At 36.6% G+C, this 24,630-nt stretch overlaps 1 protein-coding gene across 7 annotated transcripts in view; it reads left to right on the forward strand.

The window, feature by feature from the left end:
• Positions 1-24,331, forward strand: part of pros (homeobox protein prospero) — a 145,961-nt gene extending 121,630 nt beyond the window's left edge. For all 7 annotated transcript variants that reach the window (XM_089836062.1, XM_089836058.1, XM_089836059.1 and 4 more), the window contains 2 exons: positions 18,511-18,655; positions 19,310-24,331. In XM_089836062.1, the coding sequence (XP_089692188.1) occupies positions 18,511-18,655; positions 19,310-19,489 (325 nt within the window). In that variant the 3' untranslated portion in view covers positions 19,490-24,331. The remainder of the gene's footprint in view (positions 1-18,510; positions 18,656-19,309) is intronic.
• Positions 24,332-24,630: the final 299 nt, after the last annotated feature.

The raw sequence follows: 24,630 nt of genomic DNA on the forward strand, positions 1-24,630 counted from the left end.
ATTTCAAAATGGTCTTAAATGTTAGGGGATTTGAAAATTATAAGGCATTTCAAAATGGTCTTAAATGTTAGGGGATTTGAAAATGAGTTTTTAGGAATTTCAAAATTCTCTTTAATGTCAGGGAATTTGAAAATGAGTTTTAAGGAATTTCAAAATTCTCTTTAATGTCAGGGAATTTGAAAATGAGTTTTAAGGAATTTCAAAATGCTCTTAAAAGTCAGGGGATTTGAAAATGAGTTTCAAGGAATTTCAAAATACTCTTAAAAGTCGGGATTTTAAAATGAGTTTCAAGGAATTTAAAATTGCTCTTAAAATATTAGGGAATTTGAAAATGAGTTTCGAGGAATTTCAAAATGTTGTTAAAGTTTTAGGGCATTTGAAAATAAGTTTCAAGGAATTGTGAAATGGTAGTAAAAGTCGGGAGATTTTAACAAGGAGTTTCGGGGAATTTCAAAATGCCCGTAAAAGTGAGGGAATTTGAAAACTCTCTTAAAAGTCATGGAATTTGATAATGTTTACGTAATTTTTACCAGAATGAAGTAATATATTTCTAAGTTCATGAAATTCTTGTCATTTCTTAAACCGACAACATTCTGACTTCTGTACAAACAGTTAAAAATTAGTCTGGAAAAATGAGTTTAGAAGCTCGGGAAAAACCGCAGCAACTACTTAAAATTTTGAAATGAAAAAAGCTGAGTAAAAATGCGAAGTATTTGCTTGATGTAACGGGTCGCGGCGTGTATATGCAAATTGAGAGCGTATGTACCTGTACAGGGACGGATAAATGCTTTGGAGATGAGGTTGAGATGATGATGGCGGCGTTTGCCATTTTTGTTGTTGTTGTCGTCAAAGGCCCGGGATAGGCCTACGTAATCCTTTTTTTTTTTCTACTCAAGCTTGGGGGGGTTTGCGAAAGTAGGAAATGCTTAAATTCGTGCCGTGAGTCATGCATTGCAGAAATTGATGGTCCAACTCAGAAATACAAGCTCTCTTTTATCAAAGAACTGTATAATTATACCATATATAAATTCGCCAGTCATTGTAACGCCATCAAACGAAAAAATCACTCCATTTAAAATTCAATTCTATTTCGATTTTTTTTTAAAAAAAAGCGTTCCTTTGACGTAGAAATATTTCTGGATGATGATTTGATAAACATTTTATTCCCGATGTGAATCGCCACAATAATAATCTACGCATTTCCGTTCTTCATTCGCCATTTTTTTTCATTTTGGATAAGAAATATTTAATAATTTTGTCCCTTAAAGGGAGAGTGAAATGACAACGCCAGATTAATTTTGAATCGATTCAGGTTAGAACATCAAAATCATCAACAAATTTAAGCTATTAAAAAATCGAGGCCCAGCTCAAGCCGCTGAAATTTTGCAGGGATGTTACTCTTTAAGTAGTAGGTACGCACTAAGAAAAATTTTTCCAATCCGCCTCGATCTTGAAAAATGGCGGATATCAATGCATAAAAACCTTCTTTATGGAATAGCATCCGTGCATTTCAACGGATTTGACTAATATTTAGTACACTGAGACTCATCTTTTGCTATAGACGGGGTGGGTTTATGGTAAGATTTTGGGTTTAAAATTTCAATTAGCCTCCATCTTTAAAAATGGCGGCCCGAAAACTAATAAAAATTTCGTGACGGACTGACGGGCAACGCCGAGTGCCTTTGCTATTAGTGTCTTATAAAAAATTCCAATATTTCTGAAGTTAACTAAAGCTCATTTTTTAAAAATCCCTACCGTAACACCCGCCATCTTTTAAAATGGCTGACCTTCTTTTAAAAATACCAAAAATGACCAACATCCAATCCCTATACCAAAGTATACTCTTAAATCTCAAAGTTATTCAAACAGCATGATAAGCACCGTTAATCGAAATAGACATTTGAAATATATTTACATTAAAAATGACCGGTCTCGAAATTAAAGATGGGGAAATTATTTGGAAATAAGTTCAGCGCAATGGGCGCAACAGGAACGGGACTGCCATTGGGACTCCCATGGGGGAGGACCCCATAAGGATGAGAGGAGATGAGTTGAGAGAGAAGTCCGCCACGTACGGACAGACCGCACATATTTATATATATTTGCGAATGTCTAATTAATTAAGAATTTTCCCGGCCACTCTAACCCCCCCTGGTCTCCGGGGGAGATACCCCCCACTCTCTAAACTTTGGGAGAGAGAGGGAGCTCTAAATGACCGTATAATGAAAATAGTCCCATGCAACCCCATACGCAAGAATATTGTATATATATAATATATATGCGCATATTGTGTTAGGGGGGGGGGTGTCCAGGCTGTCGGTTCATTTGTAGAAGATTATACGCCTCTTAAAGGATATCTAACGAGTTTAGGTCTAGAGAGCATTAATAAGCCCTAATAGTCCCAACCGCTCAAACCCCCCCCCACTCCCACTATACATTTCCTTAGAATAATATTTAATGCAAATATCAAGTAACTGCAAAAATTAAAATGTTCCGAATTAATTCCATTCCAAATGATATTATTCCTCTTATTGTTTTAAACATTTAAAAAAATTAAGCGGCGACCAATTAAAATTATTTTAAATAGTTTCATTAAGTACTTAGTATTTTATTTACCAAATTTTTATTTTCACATTATATTGCGTAATTAAGTCGTTAAAATATTGGCTATTTTATTTATTTATTAATTACGTAACTATTTTGTTTGGGATTTTTTTTTCATAGTTTAAATTCTATAAACTTAAGTTGAAATGTTAAATTTCATTTTCCAAATCTGTTCTAGGTTATAAGGGAGTTACGTGGTTTAGGCTTTGAAGGCGACTTAATATATATTAAGTTAGTTTTCCCGTTTTGGAAGAGATTTCATTTTTGGGGTGTTGAATTAAGAGGGGGGAGGTGAAGAGCCGTCTCCGTGTCCTCTCCGTGCTAGCGAGCTCTTTCGTAATAGACCACCAATTAATAGACAGGATAAGCAAATACTAGACTACTAAAAGAACTGTATAGAATTTCAAAAGCAGAACGACTGGAGTATAGGCAATTTCATTAATATCAGATTGGAAGCAAACACTGTGCACAGGGGAGGGGCAGGTCACCTTCTTGGGTTATCGCCCTGGCGCCATGAAGCACCGCTAGAGGCATTGCGAGTTGGCTTTCCTCCCAATTCCGCGTGTATTGAACTGGGGTGAACTTCGTCTTGCGTTGTCTCTTCGTCGGCGCCAGGGAAGTATAACCCAAGAAGGTGTGTTGGTTTCTTCGTAATTTATGGAATAGTCTATTGCGGGTATAAAATTGCTTAAACTGTCTAATCTCTCAACGCCTTGTAAGCGCGAACTCTCCCGATAAATAAGGAAGAATTAAATTCAACCATGAGTAACATAACTTTCAATAAGTATGCGTGTGAAACTTTCTTAAAAAGTTCATAGATTAAAACAAAAAGTATATGCCTCGTTCACGGTTTCAATGCAGTCTTTGGCAATGTAGACGCCGTGAATGAACGAGCCTCCAAAGAATCATACAACGTGGTCTCTTGCACTTGTCCTCGTTGCATTACTTATGATTGAACTATACGTAACAACTTTGGTTCATGGAGACGAAGCTGGTCCCTTGGCGGTCGGGTATATAGCTAACTCTCTCTCTCTCTCTCTCTCTCGCCTTAGAGGAAGTCACTTGGGGAGATACTCCTAATTGAGGGGGCTTGCACATGCTTGTGTCTCAGAAATATATAGTATTATATCTTTTTGTGGAACGCTGGTACGGGTCCATATATAGACTATATTTTCTCAGGAGCCGTGGCGTTAATGGGGCGGCGTGGGAGGCGATAGGGGTAGGGGGGTCTTTTAGGATGTAACTCGTTAAGGGAGAAGTTGCCGACTGCAGAATTAAGGATGCCTCTCTCTCTATTAGTTAACTGTGATTTTTCTTAAACGCTGCAGTTCTTCCTTGGCACGGAGAAACTTCAATCTTTCTCACGCGATGACGCGAGATTGTCGGAAGAAGCTAATTGATTAAGTTGCACCCGCATGCACCGTTTAAGCCAAAGATCTCACGGAGAATTATTTAGTCTTAAAGGGAGAATGAATTAAATGCCGTGTAATCTTGATGGATGAAATATCATCGAAATTGTTAAACTAAACTTATACCAATTCTAACCAATTAGCTATACCGCATTAACGTTTCTCACTTGAGATGGATTTCTCTGAAATAACTTAAGATGTCAATTTTTGGCCAAAATTTAAAATATAATTTTATATGTAAAATCAACGGAAAATCAATTAAAACATTGGTAATTTTAAAATCATTTCATTCTCCTTAGAAAATAAACATTTCTAGCTTGTCATAATATTTGCTATAAGTCACTAATTATACGACTTAAATTTTGTTTACTTTATTTAAAAATGTATCACTATCCAAAATTCTACCCAGAGGTTGTATTTCTAAATACATTTTGAAATTAAGGAAGGGGTTCAGTTTATAATTTGACAAGGTGTGGGCGCTAGAATCGATTTAAAGTTAAGACGCCATTATTCCGATAGATTGACTTTCGGCAAACTGCATGGCCCCACACCCCCCGTAGCCCGTTAAAATTTTAAGAAATTCCGGGAACTAGGCATAGAGAATAACGATGATTAGGATCCAGGCTCTCGCCAAGCTGCCTGCCTGAAAATGACGTTACGATTTAATTTTGTCGGTGGTGGTCGCAAAGCGAGCTGTGAAAGAGTTTGTCCTCGATGCCGTAAACACGACGAGGGAGGCGGCATCTCGGCTATAAGACGTTATCACGGCCGCGAACCCTTAACTTAATATTTAACGACTCTCGCAGCTCGCTCCAAAGTCATCTTTTTACCGCTAAAATTACTAACAGCGCTTCATTCGTTCCCTAGTTTAACGTCTCTTAAATATTATCAAATTTCACAAATTAAGTCTATCCCTAGGTACAAGCAAAGTTGGTAATGTTCAGTAATTATGATACTTGCCACTAGCTCTTCTACATTTTAAGTTTCTGACTTATAATTCAAGGGTAATCCGTAAAAAACACTCCAATGTCATAGAACATTTTCGACTCAAAATTCCCCATAGAACCCGCTGTATTTTGTAACACTATTTATTATTCTACTTGTGGTTGATTTTGCTTTATTCTATTGAATTTAGATTTCATTGGCAACCAAATAATTAAACAATCGTTAATTGGATTTAATTGTAAATCATGCAAATTAACATATCTCAATTAGTTTCATTGTTGAATAATTCTTATAATCTACACCCAATTAAAACACGTCCTTGTTAATGAGTTAATTGGTTGATTAATTTTTAAAATATCCGCAATATAGGAAGGAGTATTTAAGATTGAAGCGTATATAGCTTGTTAATCGCGACTATTATTTTAATTTGAAATACGTGTCTATAAAAAACTAATTTATAAAATAAGTAATTGAGAAAAATAAAATTCAATATAAAGTTTAGCTTAGCTGCGAGTTGTTCGGTCGCATTAACGATGAAATTCGAAACCATCGATAATAAAAAATTAAGTTTCGTGTGTAGTCTTTATTTAATATTAAAGTAAAAAGTAAATTTGAAACTTCCGAAAGCCTTAAATTAAATCTCGGTGGATGAAGTGATACAAAAAAACGTGTTCTAAATCTAAACATCTGTACATATATTGGAGCCTCTACATGCATGCTGCAGATCGGATAGGCATCGGATAAATCAATTCGATTATAAACAAATTGAATAAAAAACATAAAGGAATGAATTCGTTGAGAAAAAAACGGGCACTTTAAATGAAACCATTTCGTTTGGCCACGAAGACCAAACACTCACCACCCACTCACTCACTCAACCCTTCCTTCATGCATTCAAAGTCTCAAATTTATCTTTTTCTATCAACAATTTCTCATCCGAGGAAATTGTTTAATTAGAACTCAGCGCCGCTCCTCTTTATACCTGCATCCAGTTATCTTTACCAGATCATTTAAATTGAAATTTTTCTCTTATAATTCAACCGGATTTTCAATTAACATGTTTAATTTCCTTCTTCACAAAAAACAAAATGCGATGTTGAAGTATTTCCAAGTGCCATAACTCTGGTTCTATAAGAGATACTAGGTTGTCCTTTGAGTATGTTATAGTCCTATTTCTCCTCTTTCCAACGGTACTAAGTACTTGGACTTACAACAATCAGGGGCCGAGTAATTAAGCAAAATGGTCAAAAACATCCTTGCTATAGGGTTAACATCGACTTATATTTACAAGACACCTTTTAACTCTGGTTCTATAAGAGATACGGGGATGTCCTTTGAGTATGTTATAGTACTATTTCTCCTCTTTCCAACGGTACTAAGTACTTTGGGTTTCAACAATCAGGGCCCGAGTAATTAAACGAAATATCAACTTCCTTGCATATATCCATTTCGTTTTTTTTTTCTTTGAAACATTTCAAATTAAGGATATCCCACCCATAATTCCTTTAGCGAATTAAGGCTCATGCCGTGCCCGTAATCAGTTCCTTAAGGAAGCGACGTCATATATACACATATATTTATCCCGTTGCAAGCGTGTATAGGGTTGATTCGTTTCCGGTTTAGGACGACATGTCCCGTTATGACACAAGATAGCTATATTTTATTATTACTGCAGCAATTAGCGGCTCTAGTTTTATCTGAATGATATACTATTTATATCGGCAAGGCGGGGGGGGGGCGAGATACACCTCTTTTGTTTAAAGTTTGAATAATATCAAAACGGGGCCTTGTTAAAATCTTCCGTTTCCGATTGGCTCCCTCCCGAGAGAGCCCCCTATACTCCTCGTCCAATCATATTTAGTCAGTTTGGTAAAACGGAACGCGATAAAGAGCTAGAACTGGGAACCGCAGCTAAGATAGCTAAGACTCTTCTTAATTGACACCGAAAGGGGTAATTAACAATATCTAAGTGAAATCGCGGCAATACCCCCCTCTCCCCTAGCCTCCTCTTCACCCCTTTCCTTCCAACAACGGTCCTTTTAGAATATACTTGTTAACGTTAAGGCAAGCAAGCAAGCAAGCTAGCGCCTTCCATGGCCAAATGTTCATCTATCGCGTTTTGGGATTTCTATTTCCCAACTTCCTTCGTCAACGACCTGCACCATTATACTCTTCTCACTCCGTTATGGATGGAATTGTTGAGGAACTAATTCCTTGTCTTCTCAAATAGGCGTCACGTGATTTTCAGGACATTTCGCTTACTTTTCTGGCATATTGAACCCTCGGTGTTTAAACCCGGATACTAAATACCATAAGTTTACGAGATATGTTCCATAACTATGACCCTTCCAATACTTCGTAATGTTGGGGACTTACAGCTCGAGTTGCTGGTTCGAGAACGACGGAAGCGAGCCAATTGAAGTCCTAAGTACACTCGGTGGTGGTTAATTTTGCATGCAGGACTAAGTTTCATCTAGGTCCTATTCAGTCTGTGCATTACTAAGCCCAAATTTGACAGCAGCTCCTCACTCACCAGGCCTCCCTCGATTTACCCTGAATCTATGACCTACCTCACTCATTCACTCACTTCATGACAAGCACCAGTTTCTAAGTTACCAGAGATTAACAAACTTATGGATGGCCAACATATCTCATGAACTTATTATGTAAATACGAATTACATTCCTGGATGCTTTTGATTCAAATAATGATGTCTTCAATTATAAGAAAAACATTTCTTAGCTCTAGCGTTGAGCCTCCTAAGTCAAAACAGTCCAGGATTTGGGTAAAGGAATTAAGTTGATTATCAGGCCTTTACTATGATCTCCAACCGTCCTTTTTCATTGGTCAACTATGGATGGTCATCTTATGTTAAATAGATTTAAATTGAAAATCAAAAGCACTGAGTGAAAAGATATAAATTCTTATATTTTTCCTTAATTGTCAAAATGTTCAACCGTTATCAATTTTAGTCGAAACAGTCAAACCTTCAACCAGCTCATCTGGTAAGAAGAAGATTGCCTTTTCGTCGCGGAGATGGGGGGTTGAGCCCCCCTTTTACTTCCTAACCCCTTTACTCTCTCAATGTTCTCTTGGATCCACCAAGCACGGTGCAGGCAGGCGCGGTGTTATCATTGAAATAATTAGCCCCGTTTTGCTTCTAAAGATACGAAAAGCGGCTCGAGTCAGAGAAAACAGTTCTGTTCTTCCCCGCTCCCCTCTGATTCCACCGCACAAACCGAGTCCGAGTGCAACTTCGCCCTATAATTTATGGTATTAAAAAGGATAATTCCGAGCTGCACTGCCCGTACGCACGTCCTTAATGCCGTCACTAATTAATCAAATCTCATTAAAGAAATGCATTTTTACCCCTTCCGCCAGCTATACCCCCTTCCGCCTAACAACGAGAAGTTACTATAGTCAGTGCCGTACCATCATAAGTCGAGTTATTCAGTTTACTAAGTTTAAATCTTAATTTTCCATCATGAAGATGTTGCGATGGATTTAGAGTAGGTTAATTTAGAGTCCCAATTTCGATTAGAATTGTTCATTATTTTATTTACTCTTTTAAATTAAACACCAAAAATATTCTGATCATAATATCTCTCGCTTGATACCCAAAATCTCAACGTCTTTACCAGATAGCTTGATACCCAAAATCTCATCCCTTTTACCAGATCTCTTGATACCCAAAATCTCATCCCCTTTACCAGATAGCTTGATACCTAAAATCATGGTAGTTGAATAATTAATTTTAAATTATATTTAACTCTATATAAATTTAAAATTAATGAAACAAACCTAATTGATACAAATGCAAAACAACGTATCTCAAGTTACAAAGTTTTTCTTGACAGCTAATATAATTTCGAAAAAATGCCTTTTCAGACGATACAACTTCTTGACTCATTTAGATGAGTCAACTTGTGTTGAGTAAACTAGTTGGGTCGTTGAACGACCAAATTAAAAATTTATCACTGACCAATTTTTTGCTGACTCATTTTTTTGACCCATCTAGTTGAGTCAAAAGTTGTATTGTCTGAAAAGACCCTCTCGATCTCAAATCTAACCACATTTCTTAAAATTCGTAACATACCCTTGACTTAATTTACTTATGGCTAAAGGATAGTGGGTAAAAGAGTTTTCTCTTATCTGAAAGCTCTGGGTTTAACGCCACGATTGGTGGTTAGGGGAGCATGGGGGGTGTCGCTTCCGTTTTGTAGATGGCAAGGCACTTCGACGCGCGGTATGGGAACAAATTTATGACGGCGACAAACGGCGCTCGGCCATACCCGAGAAATTAATATCAGACCAGAGACATCGAAGTTATAAAAATTAAAAGCTAAAAGTTGCTTGGTGGATGGCATTGCTGAAGCCCCCCCCCCCAGTGTACAGATAAAAGAGTGCGAGAGAGAGAGGGGCCAAGTTTACGTCTGTGGGGTTATCCCGAACGGCCCCCCAGAACCAACCAAACCCTTTTCTGATAACGGGGGTGTAAAGGAATTGAGGTGTATCGCCTTGAAAAGAGTCAACTAAACAACACAGCAGCAGCAAGTAGCGAGCGCACCATAACACGCTATTTTGGGTGTTAATGAGCGTTAGAAGGTATACCGGGGGTATGAGATAACACACCGGCATTAACCCCTTTCGTACCCAGCACCAGTAAGACTGAATCATTTTGATGTAGTAAGGTGATATGTAGGGCCCCCTCCGGTTCATGTTACATACCCAACCAATAACTGCATCGGCTTAACTTTGTCCTTATTGGCTCTGTATCACCGAACAGTGTCCGTGTTTAAGCTAAAAGAGTTAATGAAGAAATAACCTGGGATGAGGGGAATGAAAGGGTTAAAATTTACCCTAGATTTAGAGGTAATGTACGTTAGTTCGTAATTTTTGAAAGTGAGCGAATGGTTCAAGCAATAGCAGTTCTAAGCTTTGACTGTGTGGTAAATTTCATTGGGTGTCATTAGTCTATGCCGTGGCTTAATCCACTTAGCTGAGTGGACGAAATCAACGTTACCTAATAACGAAACAAAAAAGTGTCAAGGTGTTTACGATGGGGGCGTGGCCCAAATTTCAGCGATCAATTTTTGACTGATAGCGAAATGTTACCGGTGCCCGAAAAAAGATCCAGGCTTTTAGAAGTTACTATGGGTTGCGCTTGGTTATTAAGGATGTCTGGAAAGCAATTTGGGAACCGAAGGGGCTAGGGGGGGGGGCGAGATAAATAGATAGAATTACTGACTGGGGCATCAGCCCATCCGACGTGCAGAACTCTGTATTAGATATAGAATATTTGGAACAGAGATCAGACATCCGGTTGAAGTTCGAATTTTGTTTTGATTTTAAATCCTGTACTGGATGTGAAAACTGCATGTGTGATTTCTTAGCCGATTCAAAAAATATATAGTAACGAAACGGTATTCACTGGTCAGTGGTCAGCAACGAAATTAAGATTAGTGTTAGCTATTATACATATTATTCTAAATTTTATTTAATTCAATTGAACTCGCCAGACGCGAGTAGGGTGAAGGTAAATTAGGATCTGTGTTTTGTTTTCTAACTCTGGTATATCAAGGTCATTTCCAAGCCTCTATGGTGCTGTAATTAAACTTTTTGAACACCCTGTATTACAGATAGAAATTCTCTTCCCCTCCCTCCGTCCCATCCCAGTTGAAAGTTTGTCCTACTTCCGGTTTGGAGAGGGAGCTCTAAACCCCATCCCCCTACATGGTGATGGTGCTGGTATCGTATCTCTTAGGGGGTCCAAAGGGTACCTTACTAAAACCAAAAGAGGCCCCCAAAGACAGTCAGTCAGTCAGTGGTAGTGGGACCAAGAGGAGTTGGGTGGGGGTTTAGGGGGGTGTTGAGGCAAACCCACAACCGGAACATGGTCATTAAAAGGTTTATCGATGAGACAGAGTTGGAAGGAAGGGGGGGGGGGTTCAAGCTGGGGGTTGATTAGGAGAGTACGTACACCCCCCCTTAATGAGTGGAGTTGTAGCTAAGGGGGGGTTGGGGTAGTTCAGAGAAGAATCGTAAATGTAACCCCTTTCGCAACCTTCGAAAGCGTCTTAGCCAAACGAAAACCTTCCCAGCCTCTTTCTCTTAGCTTTAAAGGGGTACAGACACCGTTTAAGACCAGGATTCGATTCTTAATTACAATTGTAATTTATTCTATTATTGGTTCGTAACTAAGAGCCAAGTTATATACTTTCAAATTCAGTACTTTTATACAGTGTATTGTTATTTCATTAAGTATAAGCAGGGATAGATTTAATTTTAGAAGTAGGAATTGAGAACAGATTAATGTGATGGGCGCGCGTCAAAGTCCCGGACCCCCTTCCACGGGACGGAGGGGGGGGGCTATGAAAGAAGAGGCGGGAGGGTCATAGCGGCAGAGGTAAAAAGGAATTACGTATTATTGTTCGCCGTCCCCGTCTGCAACGTCATTAAAACGTAGTTTAAGTGAGCAGCCAATAAGATAATTTAAACTTTTCGTTACATTACGTGTTGGAGGGAGGGGCTCTATCCTGGGCTGGCTATGAGTCGGAATAACTGAAGTAAATACTAACCGTTCCGTTCTTCATTCTTACTTCTAAAATTAAATCTATCCCTGGTTTATCATGTTACGTTAGGTTACGTAGGCGAGGGTTTGAATTTTTACAATTTCAACGCGCGGTGTTAGTATCCCTTTAAGAGTGGGGGAGGGGGTATCCCCCCCTTGGGGAACATTAGCGGTTATTCCCGATTTTTAATAGAGTGTACAATCTTTTTTTCTCAGTCTTTGGTATTAAGGATGAAGGTGGGTGGGTGGGTGGAAGGAAGAACTTTACTTCCGTCCTATTTCCTTCCTGGGTGCGGAGCTATAGGAAGAACTCTTCGCCTCTTTTTTTCTCTCCTCCTCTCCTTTTTCTTGTAAGGAGGCCTCCTCCAAGAAAAAAAGGTGTTTTTCCTTATCAGTCCAAAGGGAACTTTTATTTTAAGAGAAAAGGGGGTCGGTGTAGTGCAAGGGGTTGAAACTAGGTGGCGCAATTGGAAATGTAATTTCCCTACTTAACGATATCATCGATAAGCCTTGGCGCCTCCGCTCCAACAATTTCTCCGTCCGCAGTTTTTTTTTTTTCTTAACTTAACTATCGTCTTTGCTCGGAATTCGTGCCTTAACCCTTTTTTAGTTCCTTTCCTCAATTTAGTTTCGCAATGTAATTATTATTATTGCTATACTTGTTAGTTAGGCCTTGGTCGGCTCAAGATCAGGTGTTGCAGAATGAGTGTTTGGTTTCTAGTGCATAATTTTAAGGCCCATTTTGACTATAGAGTAAAATCATATTCGTTCCCGTGGTTACGTTCAATTTCCTGTTCAGACGCCAGAGCAGACGACTTAAAACGAGTTGCTTATATGGTGATTTTAGGGCCGAGACTTTTGAATACTAAAATAGCCCAACATGGATTAAAAATACCGCACCAAAAATCCTAAATTACTTGTTATAAAGCCACATAGCTCACTGGATTACGCGTCAGTAAGGCATGATCGAGTGAGCTATAGCTAAAGAAAAGGTGGCGCCATCTCGATGTGCTGCCCGACGAAATTGAACCATTTTCAAACTAAATCGAATCTTTTACGTAGTCGTTGTTAGAGACTTAATTCCCTTTCACTTTCTTCGGAATTATCATTGTACTGTACATTTTAAAATTTCATGATACCACCATACCATCAATGAGAAACTTTACGGTACCCTTCCTTCATCCAACTTGTTTTCTCTCAGATTGGGCATCCGATATCTTCCTAGATTTTTTTTTATTATTTGACTGGGGCGCTTCTCAGCATGGCACTGAGACTATCTTAGGAGGCGGCGCGGGGGTGGTACCAGGAGGTACCGACGTGCTTTTTTTTCTCGCGCCTAAAGAAATGATAATTAATAGAACGAAGTCGACTTTCCTGATAAGGAAGCTAGTGAGAGAGCCTGACTCGGAATTCTTAACTGATTTCGGTTGGCTCTCCGCGTCGAAACGGAGAGAAGGCGAAGTCGAAGCCTGGCAGGGGGGGGGGTCTTCCCCCTTCAAACGAACCCCCCTGGAAGCAATCTTCAGTCTCTTACTAGACGTTGAGCTATAGTTGATGATTCCAGCGTAACTTTCCATTAATTTCTGTTTTGTAATGATTGTAGATTCTATCGGAGATTGAAAGCTTGTCGAAAATGCTCGTCGCCCCAAACTTTGATTTTAATATATCGTTCTTTAAGATTTCGTTTTTATAGCTTAGTGTAAATTACTCGACGAATACCGAATATTCCCTATAGAGGACTAGTTACCGATAATTGCATTGATCCTATAATTCCTATAAAATCCTATATTTCGACAGTAAATTTTATAAAATAGTCTAAACGGGCTGTTTTTATCACAAGGGACACTGTTTTCGAGTTATGATCATTGGAGTATTTTACGGATGACCCCTTAATTAAATTAGCATTATTTCTTAAATTAAATTTAAATGGTGTCACAATTAGAATTAAATTTAATTTCTTTATATTTCCAAAATTCGATATCATTTTCTTTCCTAAGTTGAAAGTTCAAGAGATGCTTTTAAAAATACCTAGTTTAATTTTAAAATATTCGATTTTAATAATACTCCTATATTTTCCTATATAAAATCCCATGAAACCGATAATAAACCATATGTATTTTTTTCCTAAAAAGGCCTAAAGAATATATACATTTGACTCGCATTTTATTGAACCTCAATAAGTCGGGATTCTGATGAAGATACTTTGAAACTAGCTTTATAAATATATGAATTCTCGATTTTTCTATAATGTATCTTAATCACGGAAACTGCGACACTGTGTAGGCCTATATTTTGGAACTTGAAAGCTTTAGCTTGTTTAATTAGTCGTTGGAAGGTATAACACCGTAATCCTGTTTTGCGAAACCCCAGGCGGAGAGACTTTGAATTTATCCTGAATTCCATTTGGAAGGAATATTTATCCCTTACAGTATTTCCCAATTTTAGTTAACTCTCTTCTTAATTATGAGGATTATAACGTCTTATTTGGTAACATAGCCTTAGCCTTGGCCTCTCTCTCGCTACCCTATAACAGCGAATTCGTTTGGAAAATTCAAGTTTCACTTTTATAAAAGTGTATCAACACCCCAACTAAACTTTTCATATTAAGCATGTAGGCGCGTCCTAGACCTAGGAGCAATAATTATGCGCTTAATCTTTTCCAAGGAGTAATTACTGAAGCATTTTTTTTTTTTGAGGAAATGTTTTAAAAAAATATACAGACTTTTTGAGACGCTATGTCTGACGTTAATTATGTTTTTTAAAATACATTAATTTTATTTACTTGGTTAATACTTTGAACCCCGCTTTGTTTAACGACCACTTATGTATTCGAGGCGGTAATTAATGTTTAATTACCGTTTTCAAAATTGATAATTTACCGATAAATTACCTGGTTTTTTTTGACATCCCTAACTTTGCCACGAAACTAAGAAAAATTAAGCAACAAAAATGATTTAGCATTAATTGTAATTAATTTAAAATAAATAGTTCAAATTGAAGTCAAGTTCCGCTCAACGTTGTTACCAATAGCAAATATAAAGCAATACTAGTCATTGTAAACATCGTATTCTCCCACAATACCTTACTTTCTAGGCATTTATCTATTTTTCCCATTTTGCGAACGTGTTCTCCTTGGAACACCGTGTTTCAAGGGTTCTCCTTGGAAGGAAAGAATTTTAATTCTCGTGGAGTTGTAGGGCATAGGTAGAGGCGGTATATTTTAAAATCAAATAGTTGTTAGGGGGGAAAACGTGCGAGTAGCGACTTGGGCCAGATAATCCTTTCGTCTCGAAGATATTGCGGGTGCAATATTGCGTATCCCGACACCACGGTCGCCGTCACCACCGCAGCCGCAAACTTTACTTTTAATCCTAAACGTCTGCAAACAGAAAAGACGGTCGTTGCCACTCCCACTCCCTTCCGACCGAACTATAGCCAAACCACTCATCAAGGAGATTTGCTGGAAACGCTATCTCGGAGGAAACCCCCTCTCTGAGGTGTATAGCACAAGCATAAGTTTATAAGATATGTTAAATGATAAGTATGACACTAGCTTGGTAATGCTAGAGACATCTCGAGCTAGTTCGAGAACGACAAGTGAGAATTGAAGCCATACACTCGGTGGTTAATTTTGTATGCAGGACTTCCATCTAGGTCCTATTTAGTCTGCATTACTAAGCCCCCTTTGACAGCAGCGCCTCACCAGAATCTATGACCTACCTCGCTCACTTCGCGACAAACTCCAGTTTCTAAGTTACCAATGACAAACTTATGGATGGAACATATCGTGTGAACTTATGGTGTAAGGAACATTAAAGGCAGCCAGCGCTTTTAAAACGTTTTACCGGCTTGCTTTCGATGATGTATGAATATCGCCGGGCTTACAAAATTCAAATTTTCCGCTTCGAAGCTGCCAAACACGCGCCCGACGCACCCCTTCCCCCCCCCCCCCCCCGATTCTCGTATTCGCGCCTTTTATCGTCCCCTCGAAACGTCTTCCCCGAAAGATGACGAACTGTTAACTTTGGGACAAAAACGTCTTATCTCCCATTTTTGTAAAAAAGTTTCGAAATTTTTCAAAAATCTCCACCAGTTTGGTGTTAGCGAAATTCTTGGTTTGGCTTTGGAGACATTTAACTCTGGTTCTACTAGAGATACGGGGATGTCCTTTGAATATGTCATAGTCCTATTTCTCCTCTTTCCAACGGTACTAAGTACTTTGGGTTACAACAATCAGGGGCCGAGTAATTAGCAAAATGTTCATAAACACCCTCACTATAGTTTTAACATCGACTTATATTTACACGACACTTTTTAACTCTGGTTCTATTAGAGATAGGGGGTGTCCTTTGAGTATGTTATAGTCCTATTTGTCCCCTTTCCAACGGTACTAAGAACTTTGGGTTACAACAATCAGGGCCCGAGTAATTAAGCAAAATATAGAAACTTAAGAGTTTTATCTTGGATGTATTTCAAAAAATCTTCTTTTGAAACGTTACTTGAATTTCGTTAGTTACGATATTGTAGAATGGAGGAGTGAGAGAGTTGCGGGGCAAAAGGGATTTGCGGAACAGAAGGTGAGAATAGTGAGTCGTGTTGAGGGAAAAGATGAGTTATAGGGTAGATCCTTGGCGTTGCGGTGGAATCAACGGGGTGTCTCTTTGGCGAGCGTGTCCGAAGAGAGAGAGTTTCTCCTTTTCCACCGCAACGTCGCGGCGGAATTTGTTCTACTATAATTCTTGGTCCGTGTTTGCCTATCTTTCTCTCAGGGTGGGCGAGCGCCCCTCCCCGCGCACCATCCATATCTCTCCTCTCGCCAGCAAACTTCGCCCACCCTCGCCCTACCCCCGAACCCGAGTTCTTTCCGACGTCTCAGATAAGAGCAATAAAACGCGGATAGACTTGACAAGGAGTTTCTTTAGACTTTAGTAGAAATCTAAATCGCGTTCATTTATGGGATATTTACAGGAAATGTTTTACCATTTTAATAGTTTTATTGGTTCTCATTTGCTCAAAATAATTTTCAATAAAAAACAATATTGGAAACCTTGAAGAATTGTTCAATTTACAGGAAAAAGTATTTGTTTTTTAAACTGAAAGAAAATGATTTTACTCCTTATGATGGTGGGGAATAGGGTGGTTGTTTTGCTTCTCTTAGGTCTTAGGTTATAGTTTAAGAGGCGTAAAAATGCTCGTTTTGTCAAGGAGGAGAGGTGGGGGTGGGTGGGGGGTGTTGAGAGAAGGGTTGTATAGATACTCTTTAATGGGTTTCGTCGTTTCTTTTAGCTGTTGCGCGCTCGAAGCGAGCCTTCCTTGACAAACGCCTTCCTTATTTATGTGGCGAAACGTTACGTAAACGCCGCCACGCTATCCCTATAAGCTATATTAATGCAGGCAGATTTTTGCCAAGCAAACTTTTTCGATATATACGTCGTCCTTTAAAAGCTCGAGTTTTTTAACCAAGTGCTGTTAACTTTTTGAAATGGCTTTTCTAAAAAGTCAACGATGTCTCCTCAAAGTTGCGCGCAAACTAAACTTCGATATAAAGATTTTAATTACAATTAATAATAATTGACATTGCTTCTAAAACGCGTATCTTAATAACTATCAAAATTGTTCTCGATTGCCAAGCCTTAATATTTAAAGAAAAAAAAAACTGTTTTTGGGCCTAAATATTTGCCCGGCTCCTCACATTCGCTATTTGCCGAGTAGCGAATATTTGCCTTTTGGCGAGTAGCGAATATTTGCCTTTTGGCGAGTAACGAATATTCGCCCCTTTGCCGAGTACTGAATATTTTCCTTTCTCCACCTCGGTGATCGCGATATGGCGAGCAGAAACGCGAACTTTGAGAGAGAGAATAGAAAAACGCGACAAGGCGACTGACTATTCGTTAAAGAAGTACGTACGCTCGCCATGAAACGACTAAATCTATTCGGAATTCGGCAAATAGTCACTAGGGCCTTCACCCACCACCTTATATGGAAGGGTGAAGAGATTTCCTTCTTAAACCAAAGTCATTTGTCAAGAGGGGAAAAGTGGCTTCTTCGAGCGGCGAAGACAATCCGGGACGACAATATAACCTGACTATAAATTTACTAAGAGATCGGGTGTTGTTTGGGCTTGCATGGTACTTTGGGGTTAAGATTGTCTTCCACGGAGGGAGCAAATGGTTCCTGAACGAAGAATGAGAAATGAATGAAGGCAGCGAGGAAAGAGTGCGTGGCTCGGTGGAATTAGTCGACCGCGGAAACATCGTTAAACAGACCGCGAAAGTCGCACCCGTTCGTTGCTCGCCGCTTTTCCCTCGATCCCCGAGTACTCTAAATTAATAGTTCCTTTTCCTTAAGCCTTTGCCGCGCTAAATTCTCGCTTATTATTATCTGACTCGCCTTAAATGTTTCTGCTCTTTCTTCCGCTTCCATAGCCCTATTGCGGCCGGAAATAAAACCCCTAGAATACCTACCGAGAGAGAGAAATAAATAAAACTGTAGGATTGTCATTTTAAAAAGGACCAGTCAACTTTCTTTCCCCCTAACAGAACGCCTACCTTTAAACTTTGAGAGGAAGTGACCTTGATATACCAGAATCCCTAAAACACTACAATCGGTCATAGAAGTTGCATTTTCGACTCAAAATCGATTTCCCAAAGAACATAAACCCCTTAATTTATGCAGACTTATCAGAAACACCCTGTAAGCGATTGCCCACTTTTCTCGTTCACTATAGAGAACTTTCAGTTGGTTGAGGAACGCGTCACAACCTCCTAAGTCTTACTACTGTTCTGGCAGCCATATTGGTGGGTTCCGGACCGGCCTACCCCCTTAATTCAACCCCCTACAGCTCCTCCTATGCACCAACCGAATGTTTTCTATATGGTTTTAAAATTAAGAATCGTGGTACCATATTCTTCTTTGGAATTTTTCCTAATGCGAATAATTAAATTGTATAAATAACAATTGGTTTTTTATTGTTTATTGTAGGGAATTTTATTACATTCAAATGGAAAAATACGCTCGCCAAGCCATCAGCGACGGAGTTAAGAATAGCGAGGAGATCAAAGTCAGCAGTGACGCCGAACTTATCCGTGTTCTCAATCTACATTACAACAGAAATAACCACATCGAGGTAATTACCTATCTTTCAGTTTTAAATTTTAGTTAAACGGTTCAAACTAGTCGATTTTGTTAGCCAACTCGTCCCAGAACATTAACGACGATTTCTAGTTGTCTATATTAGACCATAAGTTTATAAGATATGTGGCAAGCTCCAGTTTCTAAGTTACCAGTGACAAACTTATAAGGAACATATCTCATAAACTTATGATTAGACTTAAAAAGATTTCAAATGATTTCGATCATTTATAAAAAAACCGATATTAAAAATCTAATTGGATTAAAATTAAGAAAAGCATTCACATCTGATTAAAAAAAATAAAATCTTCGAATCCCACTTATTCAATTTTAGTGATCATCCCCTCGATAATTTATATTAATATTCCTGTTAAGAAAAATAAAAAATAACGTCTAAGAAATTCCGTTGCGTAAATTATAAAAAATAAGTCAAAGCAGCCGTTTTCTTATTTCCCGGATGTTAATACGTTAATACTCTAACATTACGCGGAAAGAAATAGCGTTTTTTTTAATATTTTTTCAAAAGCAATTATCTCAAGAAAGGAAGTAGGTTATAAAAGGTTTTTCTTACAAAAAAAACCACCCCTCCTGTCTTAGATACCTGGGTTTCAATCTGTTTTACTTTTAACGCTAACGTATTTCTTAAAAGGTACCCGAGAACTTCCGGTACGTTGTGGAGCAGACGTTACGAGAGTTTTTCAAGGCGCTATTAGCCGGCAAAGACGCGGAACAGTCTTGGAAGAAGGCCATCTACAAGGTCATAGCTCGATTGGACGACGGAGTCCCCGAGTACTTCAAAACGCCAAACTTCTTAGAACAGCTCGAATGATGTACGTTTCCGGAGAAATCTCAGCCCGACGAGTGGCGAAGAATCGCCTCGCCGCCACTTCGAAGGGACCCCTTCAGAATCGAACCATTCGCCGCTTTAAGCGCGCTCAGAATACGACGATTTTGAATACCAAATAACGATTTTCTCCGATGAATCTGATCTTCAGCTGAAAAACAATTTATATTCAATTAAAACTTGAACCAATACGTCTCTACTTGGACAGGGATCCGAACTCGACTTCCGGTCAATTTTAGTCAAGTTTGATCGAGTGCGAACGGAACCCCGGGCTAATATTAGCCAACTTTGATCAAGTGCGAACGGAACCCCTGGTTAATGTTAGCCACCGACTTTGATCAAGCGCGAACGCGACGTTTCAAGTTGTACTTTTTTTACTTGGTTGGCGAATTGTTGCTCGACGAATGATCAATTAGTCAAGTTCGACTGATCGGGTGGGAACGGAACTTCTGGTCAAGATTAGCGTTTCGATTTAGTGTGAACGAACTTATTGGCGACTTGTATCAAAAATGAAAAGTCAAAATTTAAATTTTTTCTGGAAAATGTGATCCGTTCGAACGTATTTCTACGAAAACCACGAGGGAAAGTTGCGGAAGTGAAAACCCAACTTAATCCCGGAGAGCCAAGCTTAATGAAAACCCGGTATTTTTCAAAACAAACTACAGTGAAAAATTTAATATTAAAAAATTGAAAGTCACGTGACGAATACAACTTTACCAAATGGGAACGCGACTTCTAATTTAAGTTTAGATCTGAACGAAATTTGGCCCTGTTCGCACGCGTCACATTTAGAAAAACTTTTTCTAATTACGTATTAAATAAAATAAACCAAATTCCCCCGAAACTGTTGGTTAAATTTGAAAAATGGGCCAAGTTCGTTTCAACGAGATGAATCTACTGGATATGGAACTGAACTGTACTGAACTATGGAGGAACCGAATTCGTCGATGTATAAATAAATAAATAAATGAAAAAAAAAAAACGTGATGTACGAAAATTTATTAAAACCAAAAACCCTGAAAGGGTTATATATAGTTATAGGACCTCGTGCCTTCATAAATTAAAAATTTAATAATTAAAAATAATTAATACATTTTTATCTATCCGTTTCTCGTGTATTAATTAACGTGGTAACTAATTAATAGGAGCGAAAAATTTGCTCTAAAAAAAATAAAAAAAAAAACATTACCCCGTGAAATTGTGAAAAAAAAACACATAAAGTTGAAGAAGAATTTTTTCCAAACCAAAAAAAAAAAAACTTAATTTAATTGAAATAATCTCTGAAATATTGAGTTTGGTGATCTCTTAATATTATTATATATTATATTATATATATGTTTGCCTATTATTATTATTTATTAGAAAATATGTTTTTCTTTCAATTTTCCATTTTTTTTTTTTTTTTTTTTTTTTAATGACTGTTGTAAGTCAGATCTCCAGGCTATTTACGATATCAGCATTGATATCAGCTCTAGTCTAACCTTTTCCCCGCTGAAGTTAAAAAATATTGGCTTTGTTTGAAAAATGTCGGAAGTCTATAATTAAAATTAAATTAGTTTCAAATTTGGCAAAAAAAATTAAAATTAAAGTTAAAAGTTCGATTTAAAAATTTTAAATCGTAATCGGACAATTTAGAAAAAGATACTGGTTTCGAAAAGTACATTTTTAAAGAACGGTTTGTGAGTTTTTAATCGATTATCGGTTAAAATGCATTAATCGATTAATTCAGAGGTCGGAATCAAGATGGCGCCCAAATCGTAACGACACAAGACGTTGAACAGCTCTAATCGATTAATTCAGAGGTCGTAATCAAGATGGCGCCCAAATCGTAACGATACAAGACCTTGAACACACGTTTAACAGCTCTAATCGATTAAAAACTTAATTAAACCCATTTAAATTAATTATATCCATTAAAGGGTACTAGGATTAGTTACAGTTCGTTTTCAAAATGGCGCCCTAAGCCTAAGATGTAGAATTAGGCTTAACGAACTGTTTTAATCGATTATCGGTTAAAATGCATTAATCGATTAATTCAGAGGTCGTAATCAAGATGGCGCCCAAATCGTAACGACACTGACACGTTTAACAGCTCTAATCGATTAATTCAGAGGTCGTAATCAAGATGGCGCCCAAATCGTAACGACACAAGGCACGTTTAACAGCTCTAATCGATTAAAAACTTAATTAAACCCATTTAAATTAATTATATCCATTAAAACGTACTAGGATTAGTTACAGTTCGTTTTCAAAATGGCGCCCTAAGCCTAAAATATAGAATTAGGCTTAACGAACAGTTATTTTGGATTATAGACTCTCCGACATTGCGAGACGTAAGAAAAGATTAATTGGACCTTTTTGAATTAGATACCTTTTAATCAAAATGAGTTTGATCCTAGTCACGGGACGAATTTTATTTATCGCAACCTTAGAATGCGTATCTTATTCCAATGGAGCAAATCGCTAATTATTTAAGGCATTCCAAGATTGCGAATATCTCTTAAACTATCAACTTAATCTCATTAATTTTCCCATTTTCTCTTAAAAGTCGCCTTATCCTTTTTTAATATTATTATTATTAAGTGTAATTTATTTAGTCAAAACTTTGATGATATTATATATTTTTTTTGAGAAATTTGAAATTTTTAATTAATTTCGTGATCCTCATATTTATCGTCTGCTTAAATGGTCAGATTTAATCGAGTTTTTTTTTTTTTTTTTTACTTAAATCATTAGACGGTCGAGTTCGCATCTGTTAATATAATATTTAATATAGTTTTGGGTTTGCGCGAAAAGTTATCACATTATAAAAACGTACCTCACATATCATAATTGATTTTAAACATATCAAAGGTAATTGTTTTGATTCGAAAATTTGCAGATTTTTATGTCACAAGTAATTTTAAATTAATTTAAGCATTTTAAAATATTAAGGAAAAGGCTCAGTTCACACTACCGCACTTTCAGGGAAAATAATACATTCCAATTAAATACTAATTTAATATAATTTACGGATTCGAATAGAGCTCGAAAAGATGTTTAAAATGATACCAAGAACGTCAAAATCGGATCATAAATAAGAAAGTTGTAAATTTTGAAAATTTATGACGTAATTTCAAATAATTTTCAAAAATTTATTACGTCATTTTAAGTTATTTTCAAATGCTTGTAACTTTGTTGTTTATGGTCCGATTTTGACAAGGTTTGTTTCATATTATAGCTCTTAATAAGCTTTATAATAAACTGTATACTTTACCAAAGTTGTATTATTAATTAAGCTAATTAAAGGTCTTGTTCACACTAACGCACTTTCAGGGATTTAGTCAAAAAAATAAATAATACATTCCAATTTCCGGGCCTAATTAAAACGAAGACGAAATATAGAGGATCAAAAATATAATGAAAGATATTATTGAAAAATATTACAAAACCAAAGATTAACGTACCAATTTTTGAAAAAATAAAAAAAAATAAAAATAAACTATAAAAAAATGGTTTTAAAAATCGTCGCTTAGCGTACTACCAAAATTTAATAAATAACAAAAAAAAATAAAAATAAGAATTATTTGAAAATACAAAATGGAGTGCTTTTGGTTTTGTAAAGTCAATGTGTTTGTACATAGATATATCGAATCAATGTTTGGTTTTAAAATTCATATTTTCCGAGTGTATTATAGAATAGTTAAAACTTCGCTAATTACGCGAGTAATTAAAAATAATTAAAAAAACAAACAAATTATCGGTGGTATCGGATATAAAAAAATTTAATAAAAAAAAAATTAAAAATTTAATCTATGCAGTTTGAAAAAACCCTATTGAAACGTTTTGAAAAAAAAATCCCCCCGAATTTTTGAATATTTTAAATTATTTTTTAAGATTAAAATTTGCAAAATTGAAAATTAAAATTTCCAATTCACATATCCGTAATTAACACCCTATATTATTTAATTTTTTTTTTTTTTTTTTTTTTTTGCTTTTATCAGAATTTAGAAAATATTAAATTATTTATCTTGAAAGAAAAATTACCAAAAAAAAAAATATTGTGACCCCGGTTCAAATTTTAGTTTTTTATTTTGTGTGTGTGTTATTAGAAATCTCGCTTCCAAAAACCACAAAAACTCGCGTCTAGTCAAATAATTAATTAATTTACCAGAATTTCATTAATTAAGGGATTTTAATTTTTTTGTGGAAATTAATTTAATATTAATTAAAGAAAAATTTGATAAACATTTTTTCATTAATTATGGTTTTTCTGACCGTAATTAAAAATCCACGAAAAACCCTTAATTAATAACCTATTAATTTGAAAAAAAGCTCGAGGGATTCTGAGTCCGTTTTTTTTTTTCAAATTAAATTAAGTTTTTCAAAATTCAAAATTATCACTTTTCAAACCAAAAAAGAAAAAAATTCACGCTAGTCACAGACATTCCGAAAATAAGAGTATCAGCACTTTAGTACCAATCTTTATACGTAGAATATACAGAGTGCCGATACGATACTCTATCGATGTATCGATACTCTATCGATGTATCGTTTATTATTTTCTTAAATTATAAATTATATTATTATTATTAAAGAAAGATCTGAAGGAAAAGATAAGATAAGAATGATGAATATTAATTTAGCCGGGGATGTTTTTTTTAATTTGTCTTAAGAATTAATTAACCGAGTCTTTTCTTTTGTTGTTAATTGCACCGGCTAATTAGCTGACACACAAACACTCGTAATACAAGTTTGGCCTTCATTTTTTTTAATCACAAACCCCCAAATATCCAATTTATTGTAAAGTACGCTGCACGAGGTAATAAAATTTAAAAATCATTTTCATTTGCGACTCTTTATTTTATTTATTTAGTTAATTAGTTTAATTAATTACGGGATTAAGATTAAATAATATCGAGAAAAGTGATATGGCTTCGCTAGAGTTCAAACGTCATCAACAGGTATGTTTAAAATTATTTTAGCAATAATGTGTGTTTATGCTGTTTAATGTGTGTTTATGCTGTTTAATGTGTGTTTATGCTGTTTAATGTGTGTTTATGCTGTTTAATGTGTGTTTATGCTGTTTTATCGTGTTTTATGTTGTGTTATTGTGTTTTTAAGTCGTTTTATTGTGGTTTATGGTG

Source organism: Phalangium opilio, unplaced genomic scaffold (genome assembly GCF_054372755.1).
Source record: "Phalangium opilio isolate 3A_F unplaced genomic scaffold, DU_Popi_V2 ptg000042l_1, whole genome shotgun sequence".
NCBI classification, from domain to species: Eukaryota; Metazoa; Arthropoda; class Arachnida; order Opiliones; family Phalangiidae; genus Phalangium; species Phalangium opilio.